The sequence below is a fragment of the Pteropus medius genome, unplaced genomic scaffold, assembly GCF_902729225.1.
Source record: "Pteropus medius unplaced genomic scaffold, Ma_sr-lr_union100, whole genome shotgun sequence".
Classification (NCBI taxonomy): domain Eukaryota; kingdom Metazoa; phylum Chordata; class Mammalia; order Chiroptera; family Pteropodidae; genus Pteropus; species Pteropus medius.
Genome location: NW_024349519.1, coordinates 29,232,042 through 29,256,235, shown reverse-complemented (window position 1 = coordinate 29,256,235; position 24,194 = coordinate 29,232,042). Strand labels below are relative to the sequence as shown.

Sequence of the window (24,194 nt, the reverse complement as noted above, 5' to 3'; positions counted from 1 at the left end):
ACTGGGATGACCTCAGGCATGTGCAGATTCCAAGCCTGAGCTAGTTGAGGGGATAGACAAGAGGTGCCTGAAGACGCACAAGGCAGGAAGTGATGTTCAAACTGCACACCCAGGGTCTGGGCATGTCAAGATGTGCGTGCCAGGGGAACCCAGCCACGAGCCCAGACGTGTCCCTTGACTATTGCACTGGTTGTGAGCAAGCAGGTGTGGGCACATCAGGATGGCATTTGTAAACAAACAGTGGCGCAGCCCATGGCAAAGACCCCAGACTCCTAGCCGAAGTGCTTGGGTTCAAATCCAAGCTATGCCATGAACAGGCTGTGTTATCTGAACCTCAGTTTCCCTACCTGGATAGCGGCAATAAGGAACAACTTCATAAGACTGCTTGTCAGGACTCAATGAAATGAAATAAGTAACGCCTTTACAACAGCACCAGGCATGTACCTGCCAAGGAGTGTTTGTTATTATTCACTGTTAACAATTATTAAGTATGTGAACTAGCCCGGGCAACCTGCCCCTGGCCCATCAGGGGTCCAGCAGTCAGAAGTGCCCTGGGGACACTGAGCTGGGGAGGGAGGATGAGCACAGGAAGCGGGTAAGAGAGGGCTGGCTGTAGTGTGTATAAAGATAAGTCCCTAAAAAGCAGGGGCCTCAGGTCAGGAACAGAGCCCGTCACCTTGAAGCCTGACCCCTCCCCAAGGCCCACAGCTAGTAGTATAACCCCTCGCCCACTTTTATGGGCTGTCCAGCAGCTGGACAGCGGAGGTGTGGGTTCAAGGGTGACCAACCCAGGCTGGTTCCTAATTACCCCAGGCGGGGCAGACATCTGCCAGGCTGAGAACAAGGTGTCCTGGCTGGCAGGACTTCAGGGCGGGGCCACATAAAACCATTCGCACTCCTAGTGCACAGGCTGTGAGTTTGAGGACTGGGATGGGGAGCTGTTTGTACCAGGTTGGGAGTGCCCGCTTTGTAGGCATGTCTGTGAAGGGGAAACATCTGTCCTGCATCTATGCCAAATGTAGGAACAAGTTTTTATGTCCTTAAGCTTGCGTGTTCATGGCAATGCTGAGAGAGTCTGAGACCCAAGGCTTGTATATGGGGTGGGGAGTAGGGTGGGGGAGGGGGTGCCTGCACACCGCAGTAAAAGGGTATTGGGGAGGGGTGTCTTACATATAGATATGCAAATACAGGCAAGTTTCAAGAGAAGTTATGGGCATGATCCTACCTAGATGTGCCTCTCTAGAACTGTGAGACTGTTGAGGAGAGGTCACTGTTGTATGAATGTCTTTGCAACACTGGATCTAAGGGACCCCAGGAGCCTGTGCAGCTGTGTAGAGAGCAGGCATTCCCACATCTGTTGTGTGACCAGAGGTATGTCCTTGTTCAGGAAAGATCGGGAATAAATGTATGTTACCACCCTCTTTGTGATGGTGTGTGGCTTTCTGGGCTCTGGGTGGGATCTGCTCTTGCGAATTGTGTGACCTTGTGTGTGTCTTAGTTACAGGGCATGATCAGGAGGGAATGTAGGGTCCTTTTGTGTCTGCCCAGGTACTCCTGGGTGGCTGTTTGGTGGCCGAGAGGTATGAGCCTCCTGGGTTAGGGTCCATCTGTTATACCTGAATGTTGGAGCAGGTAGAGCGAGGTGCGTCTTGTGTGACTTTCTGAAAGTGCATACTGCCCTCTGGGTCACCAAGGTTGTGGGGCAGTGTTAAGGGAAGCTGAATTTGTGCTTGGGTGTATGGCCTGTGTTTCCATGTACATCTTTGTGACAGTGTATGATTACAGATGACTATGGAGTGACCCAACCTCACTGAGCAGCGTGTGCGTGTGTGTGTGTGTGACTAGGAAGGACACGATCTCTGCCCCCTCCCCCAGCTCTAGGTCCAAGATCCCTAGGACCTGCCTGTGACTGACTGGGAAAGAGACAGGGAGGAGCAACGGAGGCCTGGGCGGATTTCTCCCCCTGCTGCAGGTAACAAACTGGCCAGAGTTCTCCAAACAAAGATCTGAGGCTGCAGCCCAGGGGGACGGGCTAGGGAGAGATCATCCACACCCATTCCTAGCCCCCTCCCACCCAGGGTCTGGCTTCAGCCGCACCCAATGCTGAAGCCACTGCCTGCCCTATCCCTGTCCCCGAGTACCCTACACCCGACATCAGGTGAGAAGGGCCCAGGTCTGGGAGAACAGTGGATGCTGAAAATAGGTGGGCCTTCAGGCAAGAATCAGGCAGGAATTAAATCAGAATCCTCAGAGTATGGAGCGAAGAGCTTGGAAGGCTGGAGGAGAATGGACAGAGGAAAGACTAAGGTGAAGCCAGGAGAAGTGGGCAGGACAATTAAGTGGGGAGAGTAGATAGGCTGGGGCAGCAGTGCAGGAGAAGGGGCCAGCCTGAGTCAAGGGGTGCTGCAGAAGGGGACCTGGGGGCCTGGAAGCTTGAGGACAGGGCTTTGGAAGTTGAGACTGGAAGCTGGGGTAGTTAATAGAGACAGAAGTGGGATCTGAGAGAGGAGGAATGGTGGTGGTGGTGGGTAGTTTTCAGAGCCCTGAGAACCTAGAAATGGAGGCACTGGGAACTCAAGGAGTGGAGGAGGTTGCAGATGGAGCCCAGGTAAAGTGTATGGGATCAAACAGAAGGCACCTTAGTTGACCTAAAGGTTTTTGGAATGGAGGCTGGTGAGAGGGCCTGGGGAGGTAGGCACAGCACCAGGAATTCAGGGAAGGGGGTGGCCTGCAAGAGGGGCTTGGGTGGAGGACTGGCAGCTAGGACTGGCAACAAGGCTGGGAGGAGACGGCAGGGTGCGGGAGGGGACACCTAAGTGAGTCACTCCATACTTCTCCACCCCTCCCCCACGTTCCGCCCACAGCCCCTAGCCCCGCTCCCTCCCGGACCCCAGTTCCACAGCCCACAAGTGCGGATCTGGTCCAGCCCCATCTCCTTTGGCCCAACCAGTCCAGCGCCACGATGACTGTCACGTACACAGCCCGCGTGGCCAACGCACGATTCGGCGGCTTCTCCCAGTTGCTGCTGCTGTGGCGTGGGAGCATCTACAAGCTTCTGTGGCGGGAGCTGCTCTGTTTCCTCGGGCTCTACATGGTGCTGAGTTCTGCCTATCGGTGAGGCAGCTTGGGGTGGGAGAGCTGGCCAGATGGGGCTGGGAAGGGACCCAGGTGTGCCCAGGGTGGGGCGTGGGAAGAGACATCCGCAGCTAGGGAGAAGCCTTGCCTGTGACCCCATGCCCCTCCCCTGCAGCTTCATGCTGACTGAAGGGCAGAAGCGCTACTTCGAGAAGCTCGTCATTTACTGCGACCAGTACGCCAGTCTCATTCCTGTCTCTTTTGTGCTCGGTGTGTACAAGCTCCTGAGTTCCCCATCCCCTGATCCAGAGAAACCCATTCCCACTCGCCGCTTTCAGAGACCTCCCCATTCCTGCCCCACTGAGACCCCCTTCAAATCCAACCCACGACCCCATTTCTGCATATTTTATGCCAGGTGTAGCCCCCACTCCCAAGACCTTGGTTATCACCTAGTCGCAGTGCCCCTGAGAGAATTCCACGTCACCCATCTGCTTATCCTTGGTCACTTCACGGACTCCCACCTGGGTTTGCATAAGATTACAAGTGCCCCCTCCCCATGTCCTGAGTCCCAGGGACCCCATATGATTCCATCCTCTCAAGTCCAGCCTGGGGAGTATTTCTTTGTCAACTCTGTCAAGGCCTGGCCACCAGCCTCCTTCTCTGCCCACATGGATGGGGTGAACCGCCTACATTAGGCTCCTTGACACAGATTCTGTGGCCATCCCCTTCACATCCCTGACCCAGGGGCTTCCTGTGGCCTGGGTGAAAACCCTCCTATAGGCCCCGTGTCTCTGCGGGCATCCTGGGATCCCAATCCTCTATCACATGCGACTCCTAAGTAACCAGAGCAACCCAGCCAGCTCGGGCCGCTCTGATCTTATGGCTGGACCCGCAAGTTTCCAGCCCAAGTGGCCCCGCGTGGCCAGGGTGGCCCCACCTGCCTAGTGTCCCTGACGCAGATCCTATATCATTCCTCTTCCCACAACCTGGGTCCCCGAACCGCTAGCCCTAGTGTCCCCAGTAAGCCCCCCATTCTTGGCTCTCCTGCAGGCTTTTATGTGAACCTGGTGGTACACCGCTGGTGGAACCAGTACCTCTGCATGCCTCTGCCCGACGCGCTCATGTGCATAGTGTCGGGAACGGTGCACGGCCGCGACGAACGCGGCCGCCTCTATCGGCGCACGCTCATGCGCTACGCGGGGCTCTCCGCCGTGCTCATCCTGCGCTCTGTCAGCACCGCCGTCTTCAAGCGCTTCCCCACCATAGACCACGTTGTGGAGGCTGGTGAGGTTCGGGCTAGATGCAGGGGGCAGGGCGAGGACGGAGGGCGTGGCGAGTGACCCCTGACTTCACCCCTCTAGGGTTTATGACCCGCGAGGAGCGCAAGAAGTTCGAGAACCTGAACTCGTCCTACAACAAGTATTGGGTGCCCTTCATCTGGTTCTCCAACCTGGCGGCACAGGCCCGGCGCGAGGGCCGCATCCGCGACAACAGCGCCCTTAAACTGCTGCTCGAGGTGGGCTTGCCAGCTGGTCATTAATACAAAATACCAGAGAAATTGTACCCCGCCCCCCTCGCCCTGGAGTGAGATCAGACTGCGGGCCTGCCACAGGCCTCCCCTAGGCCAATTCCAAGCATCTTTACCCAGCAGCCCCCAGGTGCACATCTATCTCTGTGGGGCCCCCACCCCAGGTAGAAACTCACCACCAAATCCTCTCCCTGGAGCCCCCAGAAGCACACACAACCTCTTATCAGGTGAACATTCAGCTTCATCCAAATATCCACAATTAATCCTCACCTGGGAGCTCACAAGTCAGGCCCCCTCAATGACTTGTATCTGTTTCCAGGAGCTGACTGTGTTTCGGGGCAAGTGTTCGATGCTCTTTCACTATGACTGGATCAGCGTACCCCTCGTCTACACCCAGGTAACCTCTCCGTGCCTCTGTTTAGATCTAGCATCACAGGCACTGGTCTCAAGTGGGAAACCCAGGGCCAGATATGACCCCATCACAGTGACGCCCAATCTTAGCCCTGGCCAGAAGAGCCCTGACCTGGCAACCTGCCCGCAGGTGGTGACCATTGCGGTGTACAGTTACTTCCTGGCCTGCCTCATCGGTCGCCAGTTCCTAGACCCTGCGCAGGGATACAAAGACCACAATCTTGACCTGTTCGTGCCAGTCTTCACTCTGCTGCAGTTCTTCTTCTATGCTGGCTGGCTCAAGGTGGGAGGGGCCCCTCCAAGGCCCGACTCTGGATGTGGAGTGGGCAGGGATTCTCAGGTCTCCGCTTACCTTCCCCCTCCCCGCTCAGGTAGCCGAGCAGCTCATCAATCCCTTTGGTGAGGACGACGACGACTTTGAAACCAACTTTCTGATTGACCGCAACTTCCAGGTGAGACTATTGCGCTCATCCCTGGCCTCCCACAGTGACCCTGGCCCCACCCTCGCCAAGACTTGCCCAGGCCCCGCCTCCGAACCATCCTTCTCTCTTTGGTACCACACTCCTACCCATCCTGAGAGGTCTGCCTCACGGTGCCCGTGCTTGCTACCCATCTAGCCCCGTGTCCTGCGCCCGCAGGTGTCAATGCTGGCCGTGGACGAGATGTATGACGACCTAGCCATGCTGGAGAAGGACCTTTACTGGGACACGGCGGAGGCTCGCGCCCCCTACACAGCAGCCACCGCCTTCCAGAGGCTGCAACCTTCCTTCCAGGGCTCCACCTTCGACATCACGTGAGCGAGGGGATGGGCGGGGCCTCTTGGGAGCGAGGCTCATGGCTCTGCGAAGACCGATTGAGGGTGCTTTAGGGTACCACAAGGCTAAAGGATTAAATCTAGAGGTTAGGGGCTAAGAGCTAAATAAAGCCTATGAGGACAGGAATTGGGTCAGGGTCTGGGACTGGGCCACTAATTGGGGTAAGGTATATGAGGACTGGACAGGCGGCCAGAGGCCATACCAAAAGAGACGCAGCAGAGCCACAACTGAGTCTGTAAGGCCTAAGTTTGAGCAGAGGCGCAGCCAGAGGATAAGGCCAGGCTCCCGGGTGAGGGGCCAATGTCTTTTGGCATAAGCGAGACAAAGGGTGGGCAGAGCCAAGAAAAGCAGCAGGCCTTGGTCCCAGCTGTCAGTCAAGTAGGGAGCGAGGTCACAGTGCTGGCCTGCTGTCTGTCCCACAGGCTGGCCAAGGAGGACATGCAGTTCCAGCGGCCCGAAGGCCTGGACGTGCCGCTGGGCGAGGCACAGGGTGACTTCCTGCAGCGCCTCCTGCCGGTGGGCCCGGGCATGGCCGCAGGAGGCCTGCTGGGCCGGCGTCTGTCCTTGCTGCGCCGGAAGAACAGCTGTGTGTCGGAGGCGTCCACCGCCCCCAGCTGCACGTGCGCCAGCACCCAAGACGGCGTGGCCCCAGAGTGTGGCTGTGATGACCTACTGCTGGACTCCGGCCCGCGGGAGCCCGAACCTGAGCTCCCTTCCGGGCCCGAGCTGCCCGCTCCCGGGCCGGTCGCTGAGCCCTTCACTACAGTGTCCATGCCCGCGCCACGGGGGCCAGCTCCGCCCTGGCTGCCCAGCCCCATTGGTGAGGAGGAGGAGAGTCTCGCCTGATACCCTGGGGTCCGGGATCCCCAAGGACAGGGAGCCAAGACCCACACCGCACACAAGCCGTGGTCCAGGTCTGCATAAACTGCACATGGACTCCGCCTGCCCTCATTTGACCAGTTCTTGCCTTCACGTCTGGAACAGGGGCTTGGAGCACCTCCTGTGGGCCTGGCACTGAGCTAAGAGCCAGGGATTCTTCCAGCTGCTTTGAGCAGCACTGCCTCCCCACCAGCTCTACTTCCCATCCCGACTGCCTGAGAGGCCTCTATCAGTGTGTTCTGCCTTTACTGTTTCCTTGAAATGGAGATGTGAGTGCTCACCTCTCCAAGTTGTGAGAATGGGATGAAATAATGGCTTTAAAGTGCATTTGGTACATAACAGGTGCTCAATAAAGTGTGACTGGGTTCTACTCAAATGTTGTTAGCCTGACTTTTCCTGGCAAGCATTACGCTGTCAGATTTGAGAAATTTTCCAGGTTATCTGATGATGCCCTGCCCACATCTTCCCAAACGCCAAGCTCTGAAATGGTCCCATCAGTGTGTACAGCTTTATTCATTCATTACTGTACCAGCCACTGTCCCAGGACCACAGCTTCCTCCTGCCAGCCTTGATTTCTGATTCTTCAAGTGACCTCTCTACTCTCAGTCCCTGAATTCTCAGATACCTTTTCAGTACTCTTAATTCAGTCATATGCCAATGACTCTTATATTCAGTTCAGCCAGGTTCCCTCCTGTCTCTAGACCCATAGAGTCAAGTGTCTGCTTGATGTCTCCATGTTGAGATCTCCCAAGCGTCTCGGACATAACACTCCCCTGAATCAGCTCCCTATCAGCTTCCCAACCTGTCTGTCAGCTTTGTCCTTCCAGTTGATGAAGCCAAAACCTGGAGTCATCTTCAACTCTTTCTCTCACCCTCTCCACATAAACCCAGCAGCAAATGTGAGTGGCTTGGTCTTCAAATTATATCCATAATGCAACCATTTCCCTTCCTCCAAAGCCCCCACCATGGCTAGAGCCCCCAGTGTCACGCGACGATCCAGGTGGACTAATGACCTCTGCCCTGGTCTTCCAGCTCTGGCCCTAACCCCCCAGTCACTTCCTCCCACAGCAGCCAAAGGGAGCCTATGAACACCTGAATGAGGTAATGTCCCTACTTTGCTTAGAACCCTTCATGACTCCTACCTCACTTAGAATAAAAGCTAAAGCTTTCCCCACAGCCCATGAGGCCCTGAACAATCTCCGTGCCCTTGTCTCTTCCCCTCCCCTCACTCACTCCACACTGTCCCTCTTACTCACCAAGTAAGGTCTCGTATCAGGACATTTGCACATGCTGTTCCCTCTCACTGGATTGCTCTTCTCCATATATGTACACGGCCTCTTCTTCATCTCCTTCAGGTCTGTGCTTAAATTATGTCACTACTTTGGTGGGGCCTCCTTCACTGGCCTATTATTAAAAATCACCACCTCCCAAATCCACCTTCTGCATCCCCATCAGTTCTGTCTGCTTTATTTTTCTCTATAGCACTTCTCTTATCAAACTTTTATCTATTTTGTTTATTATCTGTCTCCCTTCATTGGAAATAATAGCTTCATAAAGCAGGGATTTTTGTCTGAAGCTTCTTCAAATGGTCATGATCTCGAGGCTTTCAAGCAGCTGACCCAAGCATGACACTGGGCCATAGATGAGTTGGGAGAATGCACAGTGACACAAACGCAAACTGATTCTCACCTCCCACTGGGTATTATCAGTCACTCGTACTTTAGTAAGATCACAAGCCAGGCCTTTCTTAAAAGCAGTGGTCTGAGTCCCTAGCCCATCTTCTCTCTTTTACTTCAGTGCCCGGAGTCCAGCCAGGGCAGATTGAAAGTCTTTATTATTTTTCTTCTCAAATATAAAATCACTCTCCACCCTGGCAGCTCATTAACCACAGGGGGAGTATCAAAGAAAATAATCACATTGCTAAAAAGAACAGACCCATACCTGCATCCCACTCTGTCCTGCACTTTTGTCCCATCTGGGAAAGCAAAAGACAGGTCATGATCTCGAGGCTTTCAAGCAGCTGACCCAAGCATGACACTGGGCCATAGATGAGTTGGGAGAATCCAGGGTAGATTAAGCCCTGACTGACTTGGCAGGTGGCAGGATCCTGAGGTCCATCAGTGCTTGTCAGTGGAGCGCATGTTCAGGGACGTGAGGCGTCCCAGGGGTCCACGGCGAGCATTGGTGGCCAGCCGCTGCTGTGCCAAGAAAGACTGAGCATGGGCGGGCGCCCGCTCTTCCCCAGCTCGCTGCTGCAAGGCCATGCCCTGGAGAAAGGGGGTGTGGTTGGCACCAGGCGAGCCCACAGGACACCTCCAACACTCCAGCTGTGGTGCTGGTACACTCACCATATTATACCAGGCACTGATGAGCAGCTTTTCTTCCTGCTCCCGCTGACTTCGATTTTTCTCAAAGTCCATCTGCCAAAGAGGAAATAGTCAAGGGCCTGGATATGCTGGGGGCAGTGAAAAGGGATGCAGGCACCCACCTCCAGGTGCCGGATGCGAACTTCCCGCTCTCGGAGCTGTGTCCTCAAGGTGTGGAGTTCTGGGGGCGCCCCCCTGGGTGGCCGCTGCTTGGGTTCCAGGGTCTGTATGACCTAAAGGTTGCAGAAGACACATCCAGGGTGACCTTGGCCTTGCAGGGTGTTTGACACATTGGGGTGTGTTAAGTGTGACAGCTCGTGGCCATGGTGTAGAAGTCTGCGACATGATGACATATGACAGGAGTGGGGAGGGGGAGCAGAGATGTGCAAACTGGTGGGAGATATGACACAATGGGAGGCAGTAACCTGGACAGGAAGTCACCTAGCATCCTCACCGTGCGTGCTTTGTCCACATATCGGCGGTACCGCTCCTCCATGGCCCGCAAGTCCGCATCCTTCTTCTGCAGGCTGTCCTGTAGCTCCTCAATACGCCGGGCTGCTGGAGGCAAAAGGTGACCCCTTAGCTCCATGCAAAGCTCAGGGCTCCCTTACCTGTCCAGCTGCTGAGCCCTACTCACTGCTGCCATCAGCAGGTGGCTCCAGCTCCTCGATGTACTCCCGCTTCCGCTGCAGCTCCAGATCTGCCTCATGCAGCTTCTGCCTGTAGGTGAGAGACAGGCAGCAGTGATGGTAACCACGGCATTCCCAACTGGCCAGAGACCTCTCTGCCTGCCCAGTAAGCACAAGGGCTGTGTGTTCTGGCCCCGCCACCTCCTCCACCATCAGAGCCATAACTCTCCACATCCTTAGTCAGGTGGCCCCTGGACCAGCATCCCCATATGTCCACTTCTCCTAATTCCATAGCCCACTAGCCACTATCACTCCTCACCTCTTCTACTCTCAAACCTTCAGTTCCATTCCCCACCCAGTGGCCAGCCATTTTTATAGAATGCAAATCTCTTATAACTAAAGGAAATGGAGGCTACAAGTTGCACCAAAGTTCAGTACCCTGTACCACCAGTGGCAAAACCCAAAGGATTTGATAACACTACCTGTAGATGAGACTATTATTGTGCCTTAAATGTGGAACATAGTATAACATAGTATAACATGTGCAAAGGCATGTGCCCTCTGAGCTACCAATTCAACTTGATATGTTTGCACACAAGTGAAATGATGCATATGCAAAGTTTTACTCGTTGCTTTGTTTGAAATTGCAAATACCTAAAATGAGTTAAATATATTATTATATTCACAAAAGTGCTACAGGATAGCCCTTCTGGACCAGAATTCTATAGGAGATTAAGCCCAATGCCTCTGGAATCTAGCCTCTGTAAGGAAATAATTTTTTCTGTGCTCTGGGTCATTCTTAGCTACATTCCATCCTTAGCCAGAACTAAGAAAACAACCATCCAAATCATTTCTTTAAGGCTTAGTTTCCCCCATGGAACCCCAGATGACACAGGCTGCTATATTTATTTTTATTTTTTAATTTATTTTTTATGGTTACATTGGTTAATGAAATCCAGTGTTTCGGCTGTACATTTTAACAGTAAGGCATGTGTATATATATATTTGTATTGTGTGTTTACCTTCCAAAGTTAGATTTCTTTCTGTCACCACATATTTGACCCCTTTTACCTCCCCCTTTCCTCCTCTCTCCAATTTTTAAAAAATGACTATTTATTCATTTGGAGAAATTTCCCAGTCATCTTAAGTAGGAAAAGCAAAGTGTAGGCTAACATACATTATGCAACCTTTTATGTAAATAAGGAATGAGAATTTAAAAATCTATATTCATATTTATTTGCATTTGCTTTAAAAACTCTGGAGGAATTTTCATAATAAACTAGCAGAAATGGGGGTGGAGTGGGCTGGAAACTGAGTCACTTGGGAAGTATACATTTTGGTTTTTAAATTATAAATACGATGGACGTTTAAAACAATTTTTTAACAATGTATAAATTAAAGGTAACTCTTTGTCATATTACCTTACTGAAATTCCCTCCGTGGCTCACCATTGCTCCCCTCAAACAGTCTTTACTGCTTCCCATGGCCTTTAAGACCCCACTAGATCTAAATCTTCAGTCTGTATTTCTGCTGACTTGCTCTCATAAACGACTCTCCATCAGCACTTCCCTATCCCCCAGCATTTGCCCCAGCACCTCCCCAAGAAGTGCCCTCCCTCTGGGACTCACAAATGTTCCTCTAGCTTCCTCTTCAGCAGCGTGGACTGGGGGAGACAAGAGGCACCAGGTGAGTGGGGGTCCAGAGTTCCCAACCCCTCCCTCAGGGGAGGGAAGGGGTGCCACCCTAGGCCCATGATACTTACAATGGACTGCACGGGGCATCGGGCAGCAGAGGGGAGAGAGAAGAGGGTTACTGGGAAGCACGAGGGAGAGCCAGACGGGGAGGAGGTAAGCACTCACATCCTCGGTCTTGCTCCCCTGCTCCTGCAGGGCCTTCTGTAGGTCCTCCACCTGGGCCCGCAGCTCCAACAGCTGCTGCTGGTTCAGTCTGCGTGGGTGGGCGGCCGCTCAGTGTCTGCACCGGCCCTCAGCCCCTCTCCACGCATGCAGGGACCCCCTCCACCGGGTCCTCACCGGTGCTGTGTCTCCAGCCCGTGGCGCGCGCGGTTGGCCTCCTCCAGGTGGCGCTGCAGCTCCTCCTGCCGCTCCCGGTCGGCGGCCTCTTGCTGGCACAGACGCTTGTTCTCCAGCTGAAGCCGCAGGAGTGTCTCCCTGCAGACCAGGAGGGAGTTGAACAGGGCTGGAGACCGGTCACCCCGCAGACCCTCCCGGGCTCAGGGTGGGGGACCGGACAGAGGGAACTAGGAAAGGGACAGAGCCCTGGGGAAGACCCCAGCCAGAACCCGGGTAGGACTAGAGAGCGGCGGGCTGGGCCTAGGTGTGGTGGGCGGAGCATAAGGGGGAGGAGCTGAAGTGAGCGGGTCTATTAGCTGGCCTAAAGATGGAGCCAGGCAAGGGTGGGGCTACATGAGTGGTTTCGAACACTAGAGAAGGGGCAGCGAGAAAGTAAGACGTAGGAATGGGGAGAGCTGCGGTGGAAGAGTCCATCTGGGCAGGGCACAGGGCATTGAACCTAGCAGGGGTTACACTGAGGACAGGCCTGTGTCCTGCCTGCACAGTCCGATGTGGGCGAGGCTGGGCATAGGATTTTTGCATGGCTAGTAGAGCCAGCCTGGTTGGACCTAATTTGTGCACTGAGGATGCATCCGGGAGAGGTGAGCCACCGATAGGACTGGAGCCCCAGGCAGGTAAGGGCAGAATTAAGAGTGGTGGGCCTAGGAGCTAGGATTTGGAAACAAAGTCAAGCTGGCTGGGCTATGGTAGGTGCCTGCACTGGGGGCAGGGCTGAGGGTGGGTTTCTGGCAGGTTAGGGTGGAACCAAAGCTCTGAGTGACCACAGGTTACCTGAGCTCTGCAGGTAGGATCTCTGCTGCTAAGTTTTCCACAGCCGATGAGGTGGGATCCAGTGAGGGGTCTGGAGAATGTGAGAAAAGTCTGCAGGTAGCTGCACAGCTCCCCCTCCCATCCCCAAGGTACTCTTTTTAAGCATCATCTTTGGGAGCTCAGACACAGCCAAAAGCCTTGCTTGATGCAAGCCACACGCCCCTCACCCCCGCCCCTCCATAGCTTGGCAAGGAGCTGTGATGCCCTACCCTGTGCTCAGGGGGACAGCCCTACCTTCTGTCAGCCCTTGACACCTCTTTCCCTTCTAGCGTACCCTCCAGCGTGGCCTAGATCTGTCCTCAACCTAGACAAACCCTGGGACACTGCCTTTTCTACCTGCCCTAATAGCACTCCAGGCCAACCCCCACCCCAGGATCCCAGGATGGGCCCCAAACTCACCAGCCTGGGTCAGGCCCCGAGGCTGCAGCTGGGCACAACGAAGCTCCTCATTGGCCTCCCGCAGGGAGTCCCGCTCTGCCAACAGCCGCTGGAGGGACAGGATGCAAGACATTACTTGAGGCGGACTTGATTTCCAGGGAAGTGGGCTATCGCATGATGTACAGGGTGGGGCTTGGGCAGCGAGATCTCAGCCTCAGCCTCACCTCCTTCTCCTTTGTCACCGACTCATACTTCTCCTCCAGATTTCGACACTCAAATAGCCACTTCTCTGCCTTCATAGCCTCTTCCTGCCGCTGGCCCTGCAGTTCCTGAACCTGAACAAAGGGGAGGGATGAGGACAGCAGGGTGGGAAGGAGGGGCTGGGACTAAGTACAAGGTGAAGGAGTGGGGCCAGAGGACCCAGCCTCAAAGAAATCGGAGAGCTGGGCTTAAGAGAAGGGGCAGAGCTTAAAACCTAGAGAATAGCTGGCCTGCCTGAAAGGCATGGCCTATATATAAACAGAAGAAAGCACTCACTTTTGAGGGGATTGACACCACCCTGAGGGGCCGCAAAGTGAGTGAGTCATGAGGGTCCCTCACCCCAGCCCAGGTCCATGCTGCCCCGGCACTCCAACCCCCGCTGCACCTGCCGTCGCTGCGCCTCCAGCTGGGCACGCAGGGAACCAGCCTTGCGCAGCTCATCCTCCAGCTGCCGCGTGCGCTCTGCATGGCCAGCATTGCACTCCTCCAGCTGCCGCACCTGCCGCCGCAGCTCCCTGAGCTCTCCCAGGCGGCGCCTACAGCTGCTCAGTGTAGCCTCTAGCTGCCCAGCACGCTCCGAGGACTGCCTGGGGGAGGGGGCGAGTGGGGAGAGGAGGCCCGGGTCTACAGTCAGGGTTCATCTTGGATGCAAGGCCCTCAAGGAAAGAGGGGTCATGTCAACCTAGGCACATTTGAGTTCAAGGAGATGGGTCTTGAAGGTCAGGGGTCAGCCTGAGCCTGGTGCTATTGGGGGTCATTAGGGAGCATAAAGGGAGCCCTAGGCATCAGTGCTTAGCCAGGGTCATAATGAGGGATGATCAGAATGGCTGTACAGTTACAGGGGAAATGATGGGGACCCAGACGGATTGAGGAAACCCCAAGGACACAGTGGGGTCATGAGGTGGCTGTGGGATTGACGAGGGCACTGGGGTGCAAGGGCCATGGTGAACTCACAGAGGAGCTTTGGGGCCAGAGCACTGTGGGACCCTTGAACTTTAACATTACAGAGGTGCCATGTGGTCACAAGGGAGCCCTTTAAAGTTACAGAAGACACAGTAGGTCGAGTGCTGTGGGGACACACTAAGCACGTCGGGTTTGTAAAAACATAGTCATTTCATGGGGGAACACAACAGGGTCACAGGGGACTGCAAGGTTATTGCATTGTGGGGTTCTGGAGGGTACCATGGGATCCTGGGGCATGACGAGACCCAGAATGGTAGAGTCTGGGGAGCATCATGGGGGGCCCTGGGCTCTCTGGGGTCACAGGGAGATGTTATGAGGTCCTAGGTATTACAATGTGGGATCACCGCGGGGGATGCCTGGGAAGCCATGGATCAGGGGGAGCTTGAGGTGGTGTCAGGGGGAAGCTTGGTGGCTATCCAGAGGGACATGGTGAGCCCAGAATAGTACAGTGGGGTTCACGATGGCACTGTGGAGTCTAGGGGGCATTGTGGGGGTCCACTGGGCATTTTGGGGTTACAGAGGCACTGTGGCATCAGAAGGGCTCTCTGGTAATGAGGTGTGTAGTGGGAACCCAGGGATCCACCACTCACCGCAGCTCATCCATCTCATCCTTCAGCGCCTGCGCTTCCTGGGCCAGGCTGGTCAGCGCCTGGTTCCGCTGTTGCAGCTCAGTGACCTCCCGCTCCAGCTCGACACAGCGCAGACGATCGTCCTCCCTGCCACTCTCTAGCCTGGGAGTGAGTGGGGGTGGGCACATGAGGGGGCTGCACCATCCCAATCCCCTGGCCTGCCTGGCCCTGGCCCCAGTGACTCATACCTGAAATTTTCCTCCTGCAGCTGCTCCAGCTGGGACTGTAGCAGCAGCAGCTTCTTGGCAGTGAGACCTGTGGCTCCCTCGCCCTCTGGCCTGCCCACCTGCTGCCGCAGCACTGCATTCTCTTGTGCCAGGTTCTGCTTCTCCTCTGACAGGAGCACCAGCTGTGGGCAGGGGGTGCAGTGAGCTGGAGCTAGGAGTGGGGTTATGCAGGCAACCTTGCCCAGGAATCACCTGTGGCCCCCCCACCTCGGCCCCACCTGCCGCTCCATATCCAGACAGCGCTGTCGCAGCTCATCCCCCTCATCAGCCTCCTCACTCAGGAAGTAGTACCTACGGGACTGAGAAGAGGGGTGGGAGGGTGGGGAGAAGCAAGGAACTCAGGAATCTTGGGGAGGATACTAGGGAAAGGAGGCTGGGATCTCTAGGGGCAGAATGGAGGGAGCCGAGAAACCCTCAGGATCTAAGAAGAAAGGGCTGGGACCCCAGGGGACTGGAAGAAGGTGATGCAGGAACCTTGGGTTCCTGGCAAGGGAAGAGGTAGGACCCTGAAGGATGGGGGTAGTTTACAGGCTTAAGGACAAACCCTTCCTCCTTAGCCATCCCTAAGAATCAGTAATGGGGTTGGGACCCTAACCAAGACCCCCACCCTTACCTGGCTGTCAAAGTTCCCATATGACTCTGGCAACAAGGCATCAGGGGTATCTTTGGTCATGAGCTAGAGAGAGGTGGGGTGGCATTGAGATGAATGGGGCCTTCTGAAAGCAGCCTTCAAGGCTTTTACAATCCAGCCTGAGACCTCTCCATCCTCCTGTCTCCAAAGCTATTTCTCCCCTGTAGCCCCCAAATAGAGTGCCCTCCTGCTGTGCATCCAATATACAAGGAGGCTGGTCCTCTGGTTCTTGGAGCTGGAAGAAGCTGGCAGACACATGAGACAGGGAATCTGGCCAGCTAAGTTCCAAGAGCCCAGACCTTACCAGGGCAGAGCCTGTGCCCAGTTGCCTCTGCCCTGGAGATGTCCCCTCCCCTGAAGCTCCTTGCCATATTGGGCACCCCTACCTACCTCCTGGATGGCTTCCATCACCACATGCTGAACTGCTTCCTCCAGTGTCATGATTCTCTGGATATGCTCTGGGGATCAAAGTTAGGAAGACTGAGACTTGGGAGAATTCCCTCGTGTCTTCCCCTGCAGACCCCTTAACGCCCCCATACCCTGCTTTTTCTCGCAACTGATGGCACAGCCCAGCACTAGCTGCAGCAGCTTGCCAAGCTCTCCGGGGTCTGAGAACTCGCCAACGAGGCTCACGTCCGGAAGGTGCTGCTCTGAAATGGGATGTCCCAGGACCTGAGGACAGGCAGGGGAAGGGGTGGTGGGTGGGTGTTGGGGGCTCACAGGCCCTCCTCCTCCCAAAACAACCCCTTAAATCCTTTGACAGCTACTCACATCCTGGGAGTACTCCACCAGGCTCTGTAAGATTATCTTTAGGTTGCTGACCTGAGGAGAGACAAGGAGTTTTATCCAGGGTCCCAGAGCTCCCCAGCAGGAGCCAGGCAGCCCTCACTATGAATTTATCTGCACCCTTTTTTTCCACCTCCCCTGCCAATTCCCGGTCATCTCATCCTGTTTGGCCCCATTCTCTATAGCTGAATGTCCTCTCTCCTAGCCTGATCTGTCTGGCTGCCTGCCCTTTTTGTCCACCTGCTCATTAGGCTACATGTGCCCAGAATCCAATCACTTATTGCCACCTGCCCCACCACCACGCTTTGGCCCTGGCCATTGTCATCTCTTCCCAGTCTCAGCTTCCACTCATGTTGCCTACCTTTCATTCCTCTCCAAGCAGCCAGGGGGAGCTTTTTCAAGCCCAAGCCAGGTTGTCTCCTCTGCTAAAACCCTTCCTTGACTTTGCACAGCACTTAAAATAGAATCCACCTCTCTGCCCTGGGCCTACCAGGCCCCTGATGACCTCGTCTACCATTCCGACCCCCTTGCTTTCTGTTATGACTTCTCTGCCACTCCTTGATCACACCAAACTTATTCTCAACTCAGAGCTTTTGTATTTGCTGTCCCCTGTGCCTGCAATACCATTTCTCCAAATCTCACATGGAGATCAGCCCATCTGGAGTAACCACCCACCAACTCCCAGTTGCTCCCTCTCATGGCCCAGCTTTTATCATCTACATATAATTTACTGCAGTTGGAAGTCAATGTTTATGTGCATGCAGGTTTTTGCTGGGTTACTCCTTGCTGCACGCCCAGACCTGCTCAATACATGAATGAAAGACTAAATAGTTGGCCGATCAACAGACATCTGTTCCTCTTCCCGCCCAGGTCTGTCTGTCCATTACTCAGAACAAATGTCTAACTGACCCATCCTCCAGAACATGTCTAGCTAAGTCTTCCCTAATCAACTCTTCAATCTGTCCCCCAGTCAAGTCCACCTGTCACCTTCAGCCTCCAGTTGGGACCTGGGTCCTCTGAGATGCGCTGGAGCCATGCCTCATTGAACCAGGAAGGGTCTCTGGGGATAAGAAGATGAAATGAGCTGCTGGGGGACTCTTTGGGGACCCTCCCCCTCAGCTCCACTTACATCTGGTTCAGCACATTGGCTATGGCCAGGCCACTGCTCAGCTCCTGGGGGCGGGTACAGGGGGATGGGACATGGAACGTCTGCAACTGTGGGGAAGAGGAAAGCACAATGGACAGCGTCAGGGTCTGGAACCAACGAACCACTCCCTTTTTGCAGACTTTTCCAGTCACCAGGAACTTTTTACATGGTTGGACTAAAGCTGGCCTGTTGCTCCAGCAAGCCGGCTCTGCTCACCTGGGACCGGAGGGGGCGTGGCCTCACTTTACCTCTGTCCCACAAACCCCGCGCGACCAGTCCAGGGCAGAACAGAGTCACCTCGGCCCCACAGGCCCGCGTCACCAGGCCAGTTCACCTGTGCCCTCGCCCCACGTGACCAAGCCACGAAGGGGCGGGGCCTCACCTGTTCTTTCCACGCAGACCTGCCACGTGACGGGAGCGGGTGCTCAGGCCAGAGTCCAACGGCCCCGCAGGCCGACAACCCCCTTCCTCCTCCTAGCCCCAGGGCAGAAAAGTGAACCAAGCCAAGGCCTGGGATCCCAGTCGAAAAGAGCGGACGGACACCTGCCCCTGGCCCCGCCTCCAACCTACCCAGGTGAGCAGAGACCCGCATAACTCGGCCTTGTCCACGCTCATGGCTCCCGAACAGATTCGACCACGGCCGCGGAGCTCTGCTACCGCAGCCGCCTCCAGATCTGCCACCAGTGAGCGTCTGCAGCCGCGACCTCCCGCTCAGCCTAGAGCGCCGCCCCGCTCCGCCCCCTAGGCGCAGGCCCCGCCCCGAACACGTGATTTCCTCAGGGCGCCAGCTCAGGCCTCCAGTGCTGCCATCTTGGATCCGGGCAGCGATCGGGCGCTCACCTTGCCGCTAGGGGTCAGTCTGGGCCAGTTTAGCGCATCCCTCCTCCCCCAGCTCTTTTGGGGGCAGGAGAGACCTCACGACCGTTTCTCAGCACCCGAGGCGGAACTATCCTACCCTGTTATACGGGAAATTCACGTCTCTTCCCTTCGGCTAAAAGAAATTCTGCTGTTTAATCACCTTATGATTGGAGCCTTTATGTGCACGGGAGAGTGGCAGGCCATAACACATTCCGTGGACTTGGAGGGGGGTTCCTAAAGGAGTCTTCCTGGTGAAGGTGACTTGAGAGTCTTGCCCCGGCGTAGATAAGGGGACGGTCCCTAGATGAATGTGGTCCTAGGTCGAGGGCAAGAAGACTCAGCCAGACACATGTTCTGGGTGACAGACAGACACACTTGCCCAGCCTGGATCCGTCCTCCACTGAGCTTTCCCTGCGCTTTCCCCTTCCCGAGCCCAGAGCCAGAGTCCTCCTCAGAACCAGGACGAGGTCCCCGTGGCCCACCAGGGGGCGCTCAGACTGCAGGAACGCGGTATAGGGGCAAGAGGATGAATTGAGTCTGAGACCACGTCTGGGCGATGGAGAGGGCTCAAAGGAAAGTGATTAACAAGAGTAGTTAACCATAAAATCGCTGTCACCATTTATTGAGTGCCTACAGTATGCAGTCCCTGAGCTAAGTGATTTAAATATACAGACGGTTGAAATCTCTCCAGGACTCTAGCTGGCAAGTGTGTTTGAACTCCCGGTTCGCAGGCGAGGAAACAGGCTCTGGGTGGACCCGACCTTACGGAGAGGGATAAAGCCCAGGCTTGCGCTTTTAACGCTGAGTTCCCTGGGCAGCCCCCTCCCCCCGCGGGACGAGACGTAAAGAGCAGTAATTAGAGGTTATTAGCTGTACCCTAAGGGAGAGGCAGGCTCTGCATTGGGGGTGGGTCTAGATCTGAGAGGAGGGGAGCTGCTCTCTCCAACCCAGAGTCTGTCTCTGGCGACCCAGCCCGGCAGCGGGTTAGGCCGGATGGCAACATCCCCCAAGCCGCTTCTCAAGAGAACACAGTCACTGTACTACCATACACAGGGTACAGCCCATTAACATGCGCAGCCGCACACACGCACGCGGGGACCGCGGAGGCTCGTCTACACCCCCACATCCCCTTCACTTGTTGTTGTCAGCTTCCAGCCCCTGGGAACCGGGTGGGAGGAGGAGGAGGGGGGAAGGGATAAGGACCGGGCGGCAGTGCTAGCTTCCGGACTGGGCTGCCTTCGGGCGGACAGGCAGGCGTGGGAACCACTGCCGCTGGCTCCCCGATCTCTCACCCTCGGGAGGAGAGGGTGTTGCCAACAGCGGGAAACGGAGCCGCCCCGGCCCCAGGTAGAAGGGGAAGGTGAGCCGGAAACTAAGGCTGTTCCTGAACAAAGTGTGTGGGGGGGGATATTTGTGAAAAGGTCTGGTTGCCCAATGTTGGAGGACATGCTGATATCACCAAATATTTGGGGTGGTGTCCCTAATGTTTGCAAAAGCAGCAGGAATCTTGATGTTGAGAAGGAATCTGGGAATCCAAATATTTGGACCATGGACTTGAATTGTTCTATCGTTGATGTGATATTATGGGCGCGTTCTAGATAATCGGTGACCTGAATCCCCATATTTAAGGAAAAGTCCAGGTGCCATTAATTTGGGGGGAGCCACAACCCTCCACTTGGGGCAGCAGGAATCTTATGTTTGGGGTGAAATGGATCTCCCACGTTGGCAGAGAAGAGCAGTAATCTGTATTATGGTATGCATAGAGTCACGCTGTTGAACTGTCCCGGCACCTTCAATTCAAAGGAAGGGGTCACAATCAGGCATTTTGAGACAGGAACCCTCTATTTGGGGGAAGGACATGAACTCTCATTTTTGGTAGAGGGAGCTCCAAGTTTTGGGGATGATCTGGAGGTGCTCATTTTGTAGAAACAGAGTACAGGTCTGGGCCAGCAACCCCCAGCTGATTTGGGGACCCCACCCCCTCCTGTCTGTTTCCAGGAACAATTGGGCCTAGCCTGGGTAGTACTGCTGGGAAGTGGGTGACTCAACCCCTCCCTGCGGCCACAGCTGGACCCCCGCCTGCACCCTCCAGTCTTCACATCTGGGCAGAGACCCAGCCATTGAGGGCTGGGATGAGGACCCTGAGTTCACACAATTGATGGCTGGCGCCCCTCCCCTAGGGCTGACCACAGCCATATGGTGGACACCATGCCACATACCACAGGGGGACCGCACAGGCCCTTTCACTCCAGACACTGACATCCCTCTCCAGGAGCATCCATCCTATACCCCCTCCCTTCTGTGTATCTAAGTCCACGTGAAGTGCGCTCACATTTATGTATGTGTGAGATAGTAGGTCTGTGATTGCGTGTACATGGGTGTGTGTGTCTACCTCCACCTGTCTTGGGGCCCTGGAAATTTATGCAAGAGGCTATCTGTGTGTGATTTGGTGGGGTGGGGTGGGGGACTGTCAGGACTGGGGCTCATGCTCTCTGTATGAGACCTTGCTTTGTGTCATTCTTTGTGTGAGAGGTGTGTGACAATCAATGTGGCTTTAGGTTGTGTTTCTGTTTGACCATCTCCTTTCTCTCCATTGTGTGTCATTCTATGATAGTGTGACCCTGCCCTGTGTGTCCTTGGATTGTCCACGTACCCTTCACAATATATGGATGTCCTTGTATGAGGCCTTTGGGTTTGTCTGTGACCCTACTTTGTGCATCCTGTTTGTGATGACCATATGACAGAATGACTGTCATATGTCTTGATGTCCAAGATTTTCTCTTAGGCTTGATGGTGACGAATTGGAGTGTCTATGTATGACCTCTGTGTATGAAGACGGCCCTATCTGTGTCCTTACCACAAACGGTGTGTCTGTGTATCTGCGTCTCTGTATGTATCCATGTGACCCTGTCCGCATGCGCTGCAGGACTGGCTGAACTAGTGAAGGTTTGTGCCAACGTGGTGTGGCAGGTGTATCCAGTGTCCGTGATACTGTGGGCAGTGGGAGAGTTTGTGACATTGTGGGGAAGTGTCAAAGTCACACTGAGATGGTGATATGCGCAGAAGGCATGAGGCCCAGCATCCCAGGGCTCTGAGCTGGGAGGGACCTTCCCGGCGCTGCGGGGGCGCGTGCGTCGTGCGTGACGTGAGAAACGACGGGGTCACTGTGTGCGTGGAGCCCGACGCGGTCGTGCGTGCAAGAGCGGGGAGCAGGGGATGGGCAAGCTGCGTGCGAGCGTGCGTGGGCGGCCGCGGGGGCGGGGCGCTCGGGGCACTGCCCCGCCCTACCCCGGTCCTGGGCCACGGATGAAACCCGGGAGGGGGCTGCCGTTAACCCCTTCCTGCCCGACCTGAAACTTGTGGGCCCTCGACGTTGCGCGCGGGGGCTTCCCCGGCGCCTGGGGGCCGTCCCGCTGTGAGAGGAACCCCGATTGAACTGAGACAACTTCCGCGCCATCTGGAGGTGCTTTCCTCCTCCTCTCAGCCTCCCTCCACCTGCATCTGCAGACACGGTTCCTTCTGCACCCTGGGAAGGGGCTGAGATGATGCGCGTGCATGACTCAGGCCGGCCCGGGGGTCCCCTGGCCGCAGCCGACCCCGTTCCGTCTTTACCGCCCCCGTGACTCACCCCTCGCGGCTTTCCCCGTGTCTGACTCAGGCCCCTGGGGAGGGGTATGTGGACTCTAAGACCCCCTCCAGGAAGGGGGTGAACCAAGTTATGGGGACTTGGGGACTTCGTGCTCCGGGAGAAAGACTCCCCCTCTAGCAGGGGCGGTGTCGTCCCTTACCAGTCCCTCCCCAAGGTCACTAGAGGCGTTTCCCCCATCCCTGAATAGGCAGGGCCTACCCCCACCCAGGCCTCCGGGAACTCCAGGCCAGCCGCCACGCCACGCCGCCACACGCCGCCGCCGCCTCCAAAACCCTCCCCCCCCCAGCCCACAGGAAGTTTTGGCAGAGCCCTTCTTGGCGATGAAACGGTTAAAGCCGTTTTTCTTATTCATTTCATCCAGGGGCCCCTTTTGACTCAGAATAAGCTGGGTGCCCCCTTGAGCCGGGCCTCCTGGGGGCCTGAGTTCATACTCCACCCCACATGTATTATTTTAAAGAGGGAAAGGAAGGCGGTTGGTGAACTGGGTGGGGGTCTTGGGTAGCATACAGAGTTGGCTTCAAATCCTGCCTCTGTTCTCATCACTGTCTGGGTATCAGTTTCCCCATCCGAAAGTGGGGGGTAATTGTGTCCTGCTCATTGTGGTGTTGCGGGATTAGGTGAATAATGGATGGGATGCTTTGCATCTAGAGCTGGACACAGGAACAGAGAGGGGTGGCCTATGGAAGGACCCAGACTTGTCCTGTTTCCCAGGCCAGGGTGTCAGGGTGCCCAGCAGGAGCTAGTCCTTGCTGGCTAGCCCGTGCCCCTCCCAGGTGCTCAGAGGCCTTGGGGTTCATCCCATCCACCCCCTGGCCCAGCGGGCACCCAGGAAGTGAGAGGCGGAGCAGGAATGAGGAGGAACCTGTTGGGCCCGTCACCTCCCCATCCCCCACCCTCATTCCGGGGCCCTGACAAGGCCCCAATGCTGCAGCCCCACCCCTTGCTGCCCTGGACGCTTGGGTCCTGACCCAAGGGTGGCTGGAAGGAGGGGATGTTGGCGGAGACAGCGTCTCGGGAACATCCTGTGGACTGCCGGCCGGCCGGACAGACCAGACTGGAGGCTCAGCCCCTCCCCGGGCAGGGCAGAAGTCGGCTGGGGGCAGAGTAAATATGGCCCAGGGTGGCCAGACTTGGGGGAGTGGCAAGGAGTGTACACATACACAGTCACTCTGAGAGAGCCAGTCCAGACACACAAACCCCTGGCCACAGAGAGACTGCCAACTAGGGACACACTGACAGGGTCAGACACATATCTGGGCAAGACAACCCAGCAAAAGCTGTCACACACCAACACAGTAACAGGGCAGACTCAGGAGCAAGACTGAAATGCTGCCAAATACACAAAGCCAACTACAGGCCAGAAGCATGCAGGCAGGGTGTGTGTGACATGGATAAATCAACTGGGCTTACAGGCAGTATGGACACATTGCCAAACACAAGCACAGAGAGACATTTAGGTAAGCACAGAGCCTGGCTGACCAAGTACCATGGTCGTCACACACATGCTGAAACAAATGTGACAGGTCAGAAACGCACAGAACAAGTACACAGATGACTGTGTCACATAGGAGCAGGCAATGCATGCATGTTGACAGACTCAGAAGGGACAGTCACTTTCAGCACAAGTGCCTCAAGAGCTGCACGAGACATGTTCAGAACACACTGTCAAATCCTGACACACAAGAGAAAGCAACACATACACACATACTAGCAAGATTATCAACTCAAAAAGATACTCAGGCAAAAGAGAAAAAAAAGCTATAACAGGGTGGGTGGAGAGGACACATACACACTATGACCGAGAGTCTCCCCACAGTTGTGCAGACACTCAGAAGGCCATGAGGCACACCAAGAGTTACAGATACACACTACTGGTAGCATTCACATGTCAGACCCCCAACAGATGAGACAAATGCAAACAGACAAACTGACATATTCATATGGTCTAGCCAGGCAGTCACATCGAGCAGAGAGGCAAGGATAGGCCACAGTCGGACATTCATAAACACATTGGCACAGAGACACCCTGACAGAACCTGTTGGCTAGTGCATGTGCGCA

General features: G+C 55.5%; 2 protein-coding genes across 3 annotated transcripts; one reads left to right on the top strand and one right to left on the bottom strand.

The window, feature by feature from the left end:
- The first annotated feature begins 1,929 nt into the window (after positions 1 to 1,929).
- BEST2 (bestrophin 2) lies at positions 1,930 to 7,145 on the top strand. The gene is made up of 10 exons (XM_039882793.1): positions 1,930 to 1,972; positions 2,865 to 3,114; positions 3,251 to 3,345; positions 4,126 to 4,359; positions 4,437 to 4,591; positions 4,923 to 5,000; positions 5,145 to 5,297; positions 5,386 to 5,466; positions 5,653 to 5,807; positions 6,252 to 7,145. Exons 2-10 carry the CDS (start codon positions 2,963 to 2,965, stop codon positions 6,673 to 6,675), a joined length of 1,527 nt encoding a protein of 508 aa, XP_039738727.1. The 5' UTR covers positions 1,930 to 1,972; positions 2,865 to 2,962; the 3' UTR covers positions 6,676 to 7,145.
- Positions 7,146 to 8,500: 1,355 nt separating this feature from the next.
- On the bottom strand, positions 8,501 to 18,365 carry HOOK2 (hook microtubule tethering protein 2). 2 transcript variants are annotated; one of them, XM_039882790.1, is made up of 22 exons: positions 18,199 to 18,365; positions 17,611 to 17,696; positions 17,469 to 17,541; positions 16,467 to 16,517; positions 16,235 to 16,367; positions 16,086 to 16,153; positions 15,678 to 15,740; positions 15,283 to 15,363; positions 15,026 to 15,186; positions 14,799 to 14,939; positions 13,631 to 13,832; positions 13,209 to 13,319; positions 13,006 to 13,093; positions 12,568 to 12,637; positions 11,737 to 11,874; positions 11,563 to 11,650; positions 11,332 to 11,366; positions 9,712 to 9,794; positions 9,529 to 9,632; positions 9,197 to 9,307; positions 9,057 to 9,128; positions 8,501 to 8,975 (listed from the first exon to the last, which is right to left on the bottom strand). In XM_039882790.1, the coding sequence occupies exons 1-22, from the start codon at positions 18,241 to 18,243 to the stop codon at positions 8,826 to 8,828; spliced, it is 2,154 nt and encodes a 717-aa protein (XP_039738724.1). In that variant the 5' UTR covers positions 18,244 to 18,365; the 3' UTR covers positions 8,501 to 8,825. The 2 variants fall into 2 exon arrangements, with proteins under 2 accessions (XP_039738724.1, XP_039738725.1); XM_039882791.1 differs by having other exon boundaries at positions 9,529 to 9,629.
- Between the last annotated feature and the right edge of the window lie 5,829 nt (positions 18,366 to 24,194).

Bases quoted from the DNA above. Each gene is read 5' to 3' on its own strand.
- BEST2 (XM_039882793.1), top strand. From the start codon at position 2,963: ATGACTGTCACGTACACAGCCCGCGTGGCCAACGCACGATTCGGCGGC. The intron at 4,360-4,436 runs GTGAGGTTCGGG...TCACCCCTCTAG, and splicing joins AGACCACGTTGTGGAGGCTG to GGTTTATGACCCGCGAGGAG. The intron at 5,467-5,652 runs GTGAGACTATTG...CTGCGCCCGCAG, and splicing joins TGATTGACCGCAACTTCCAG to GTGTCAATGCTGGCCGTGGA.
- HOOK2 (XM_039882790.1), bottom strand. From the start codon at position 18,243: ATGAGCGTGGACAAGGCCGAGTTATGCGGGTCTCTGCTCACCTGG. The intron at 11,651-11,736 runs GTGAGGACCCGG...CCACCCACGCAG, and splicing joins GGGCTGGAGACACAGCACCG to ACTGAACCAGCAGCAGCTGT. The intron at 9,129-9,196 runs GTGGGTGCCTGC...CCTCTTTGGCAG, and splicing joins TTCGCATCCGGCACCTGGAG to ATGGACTTTGAGAAAAATCG.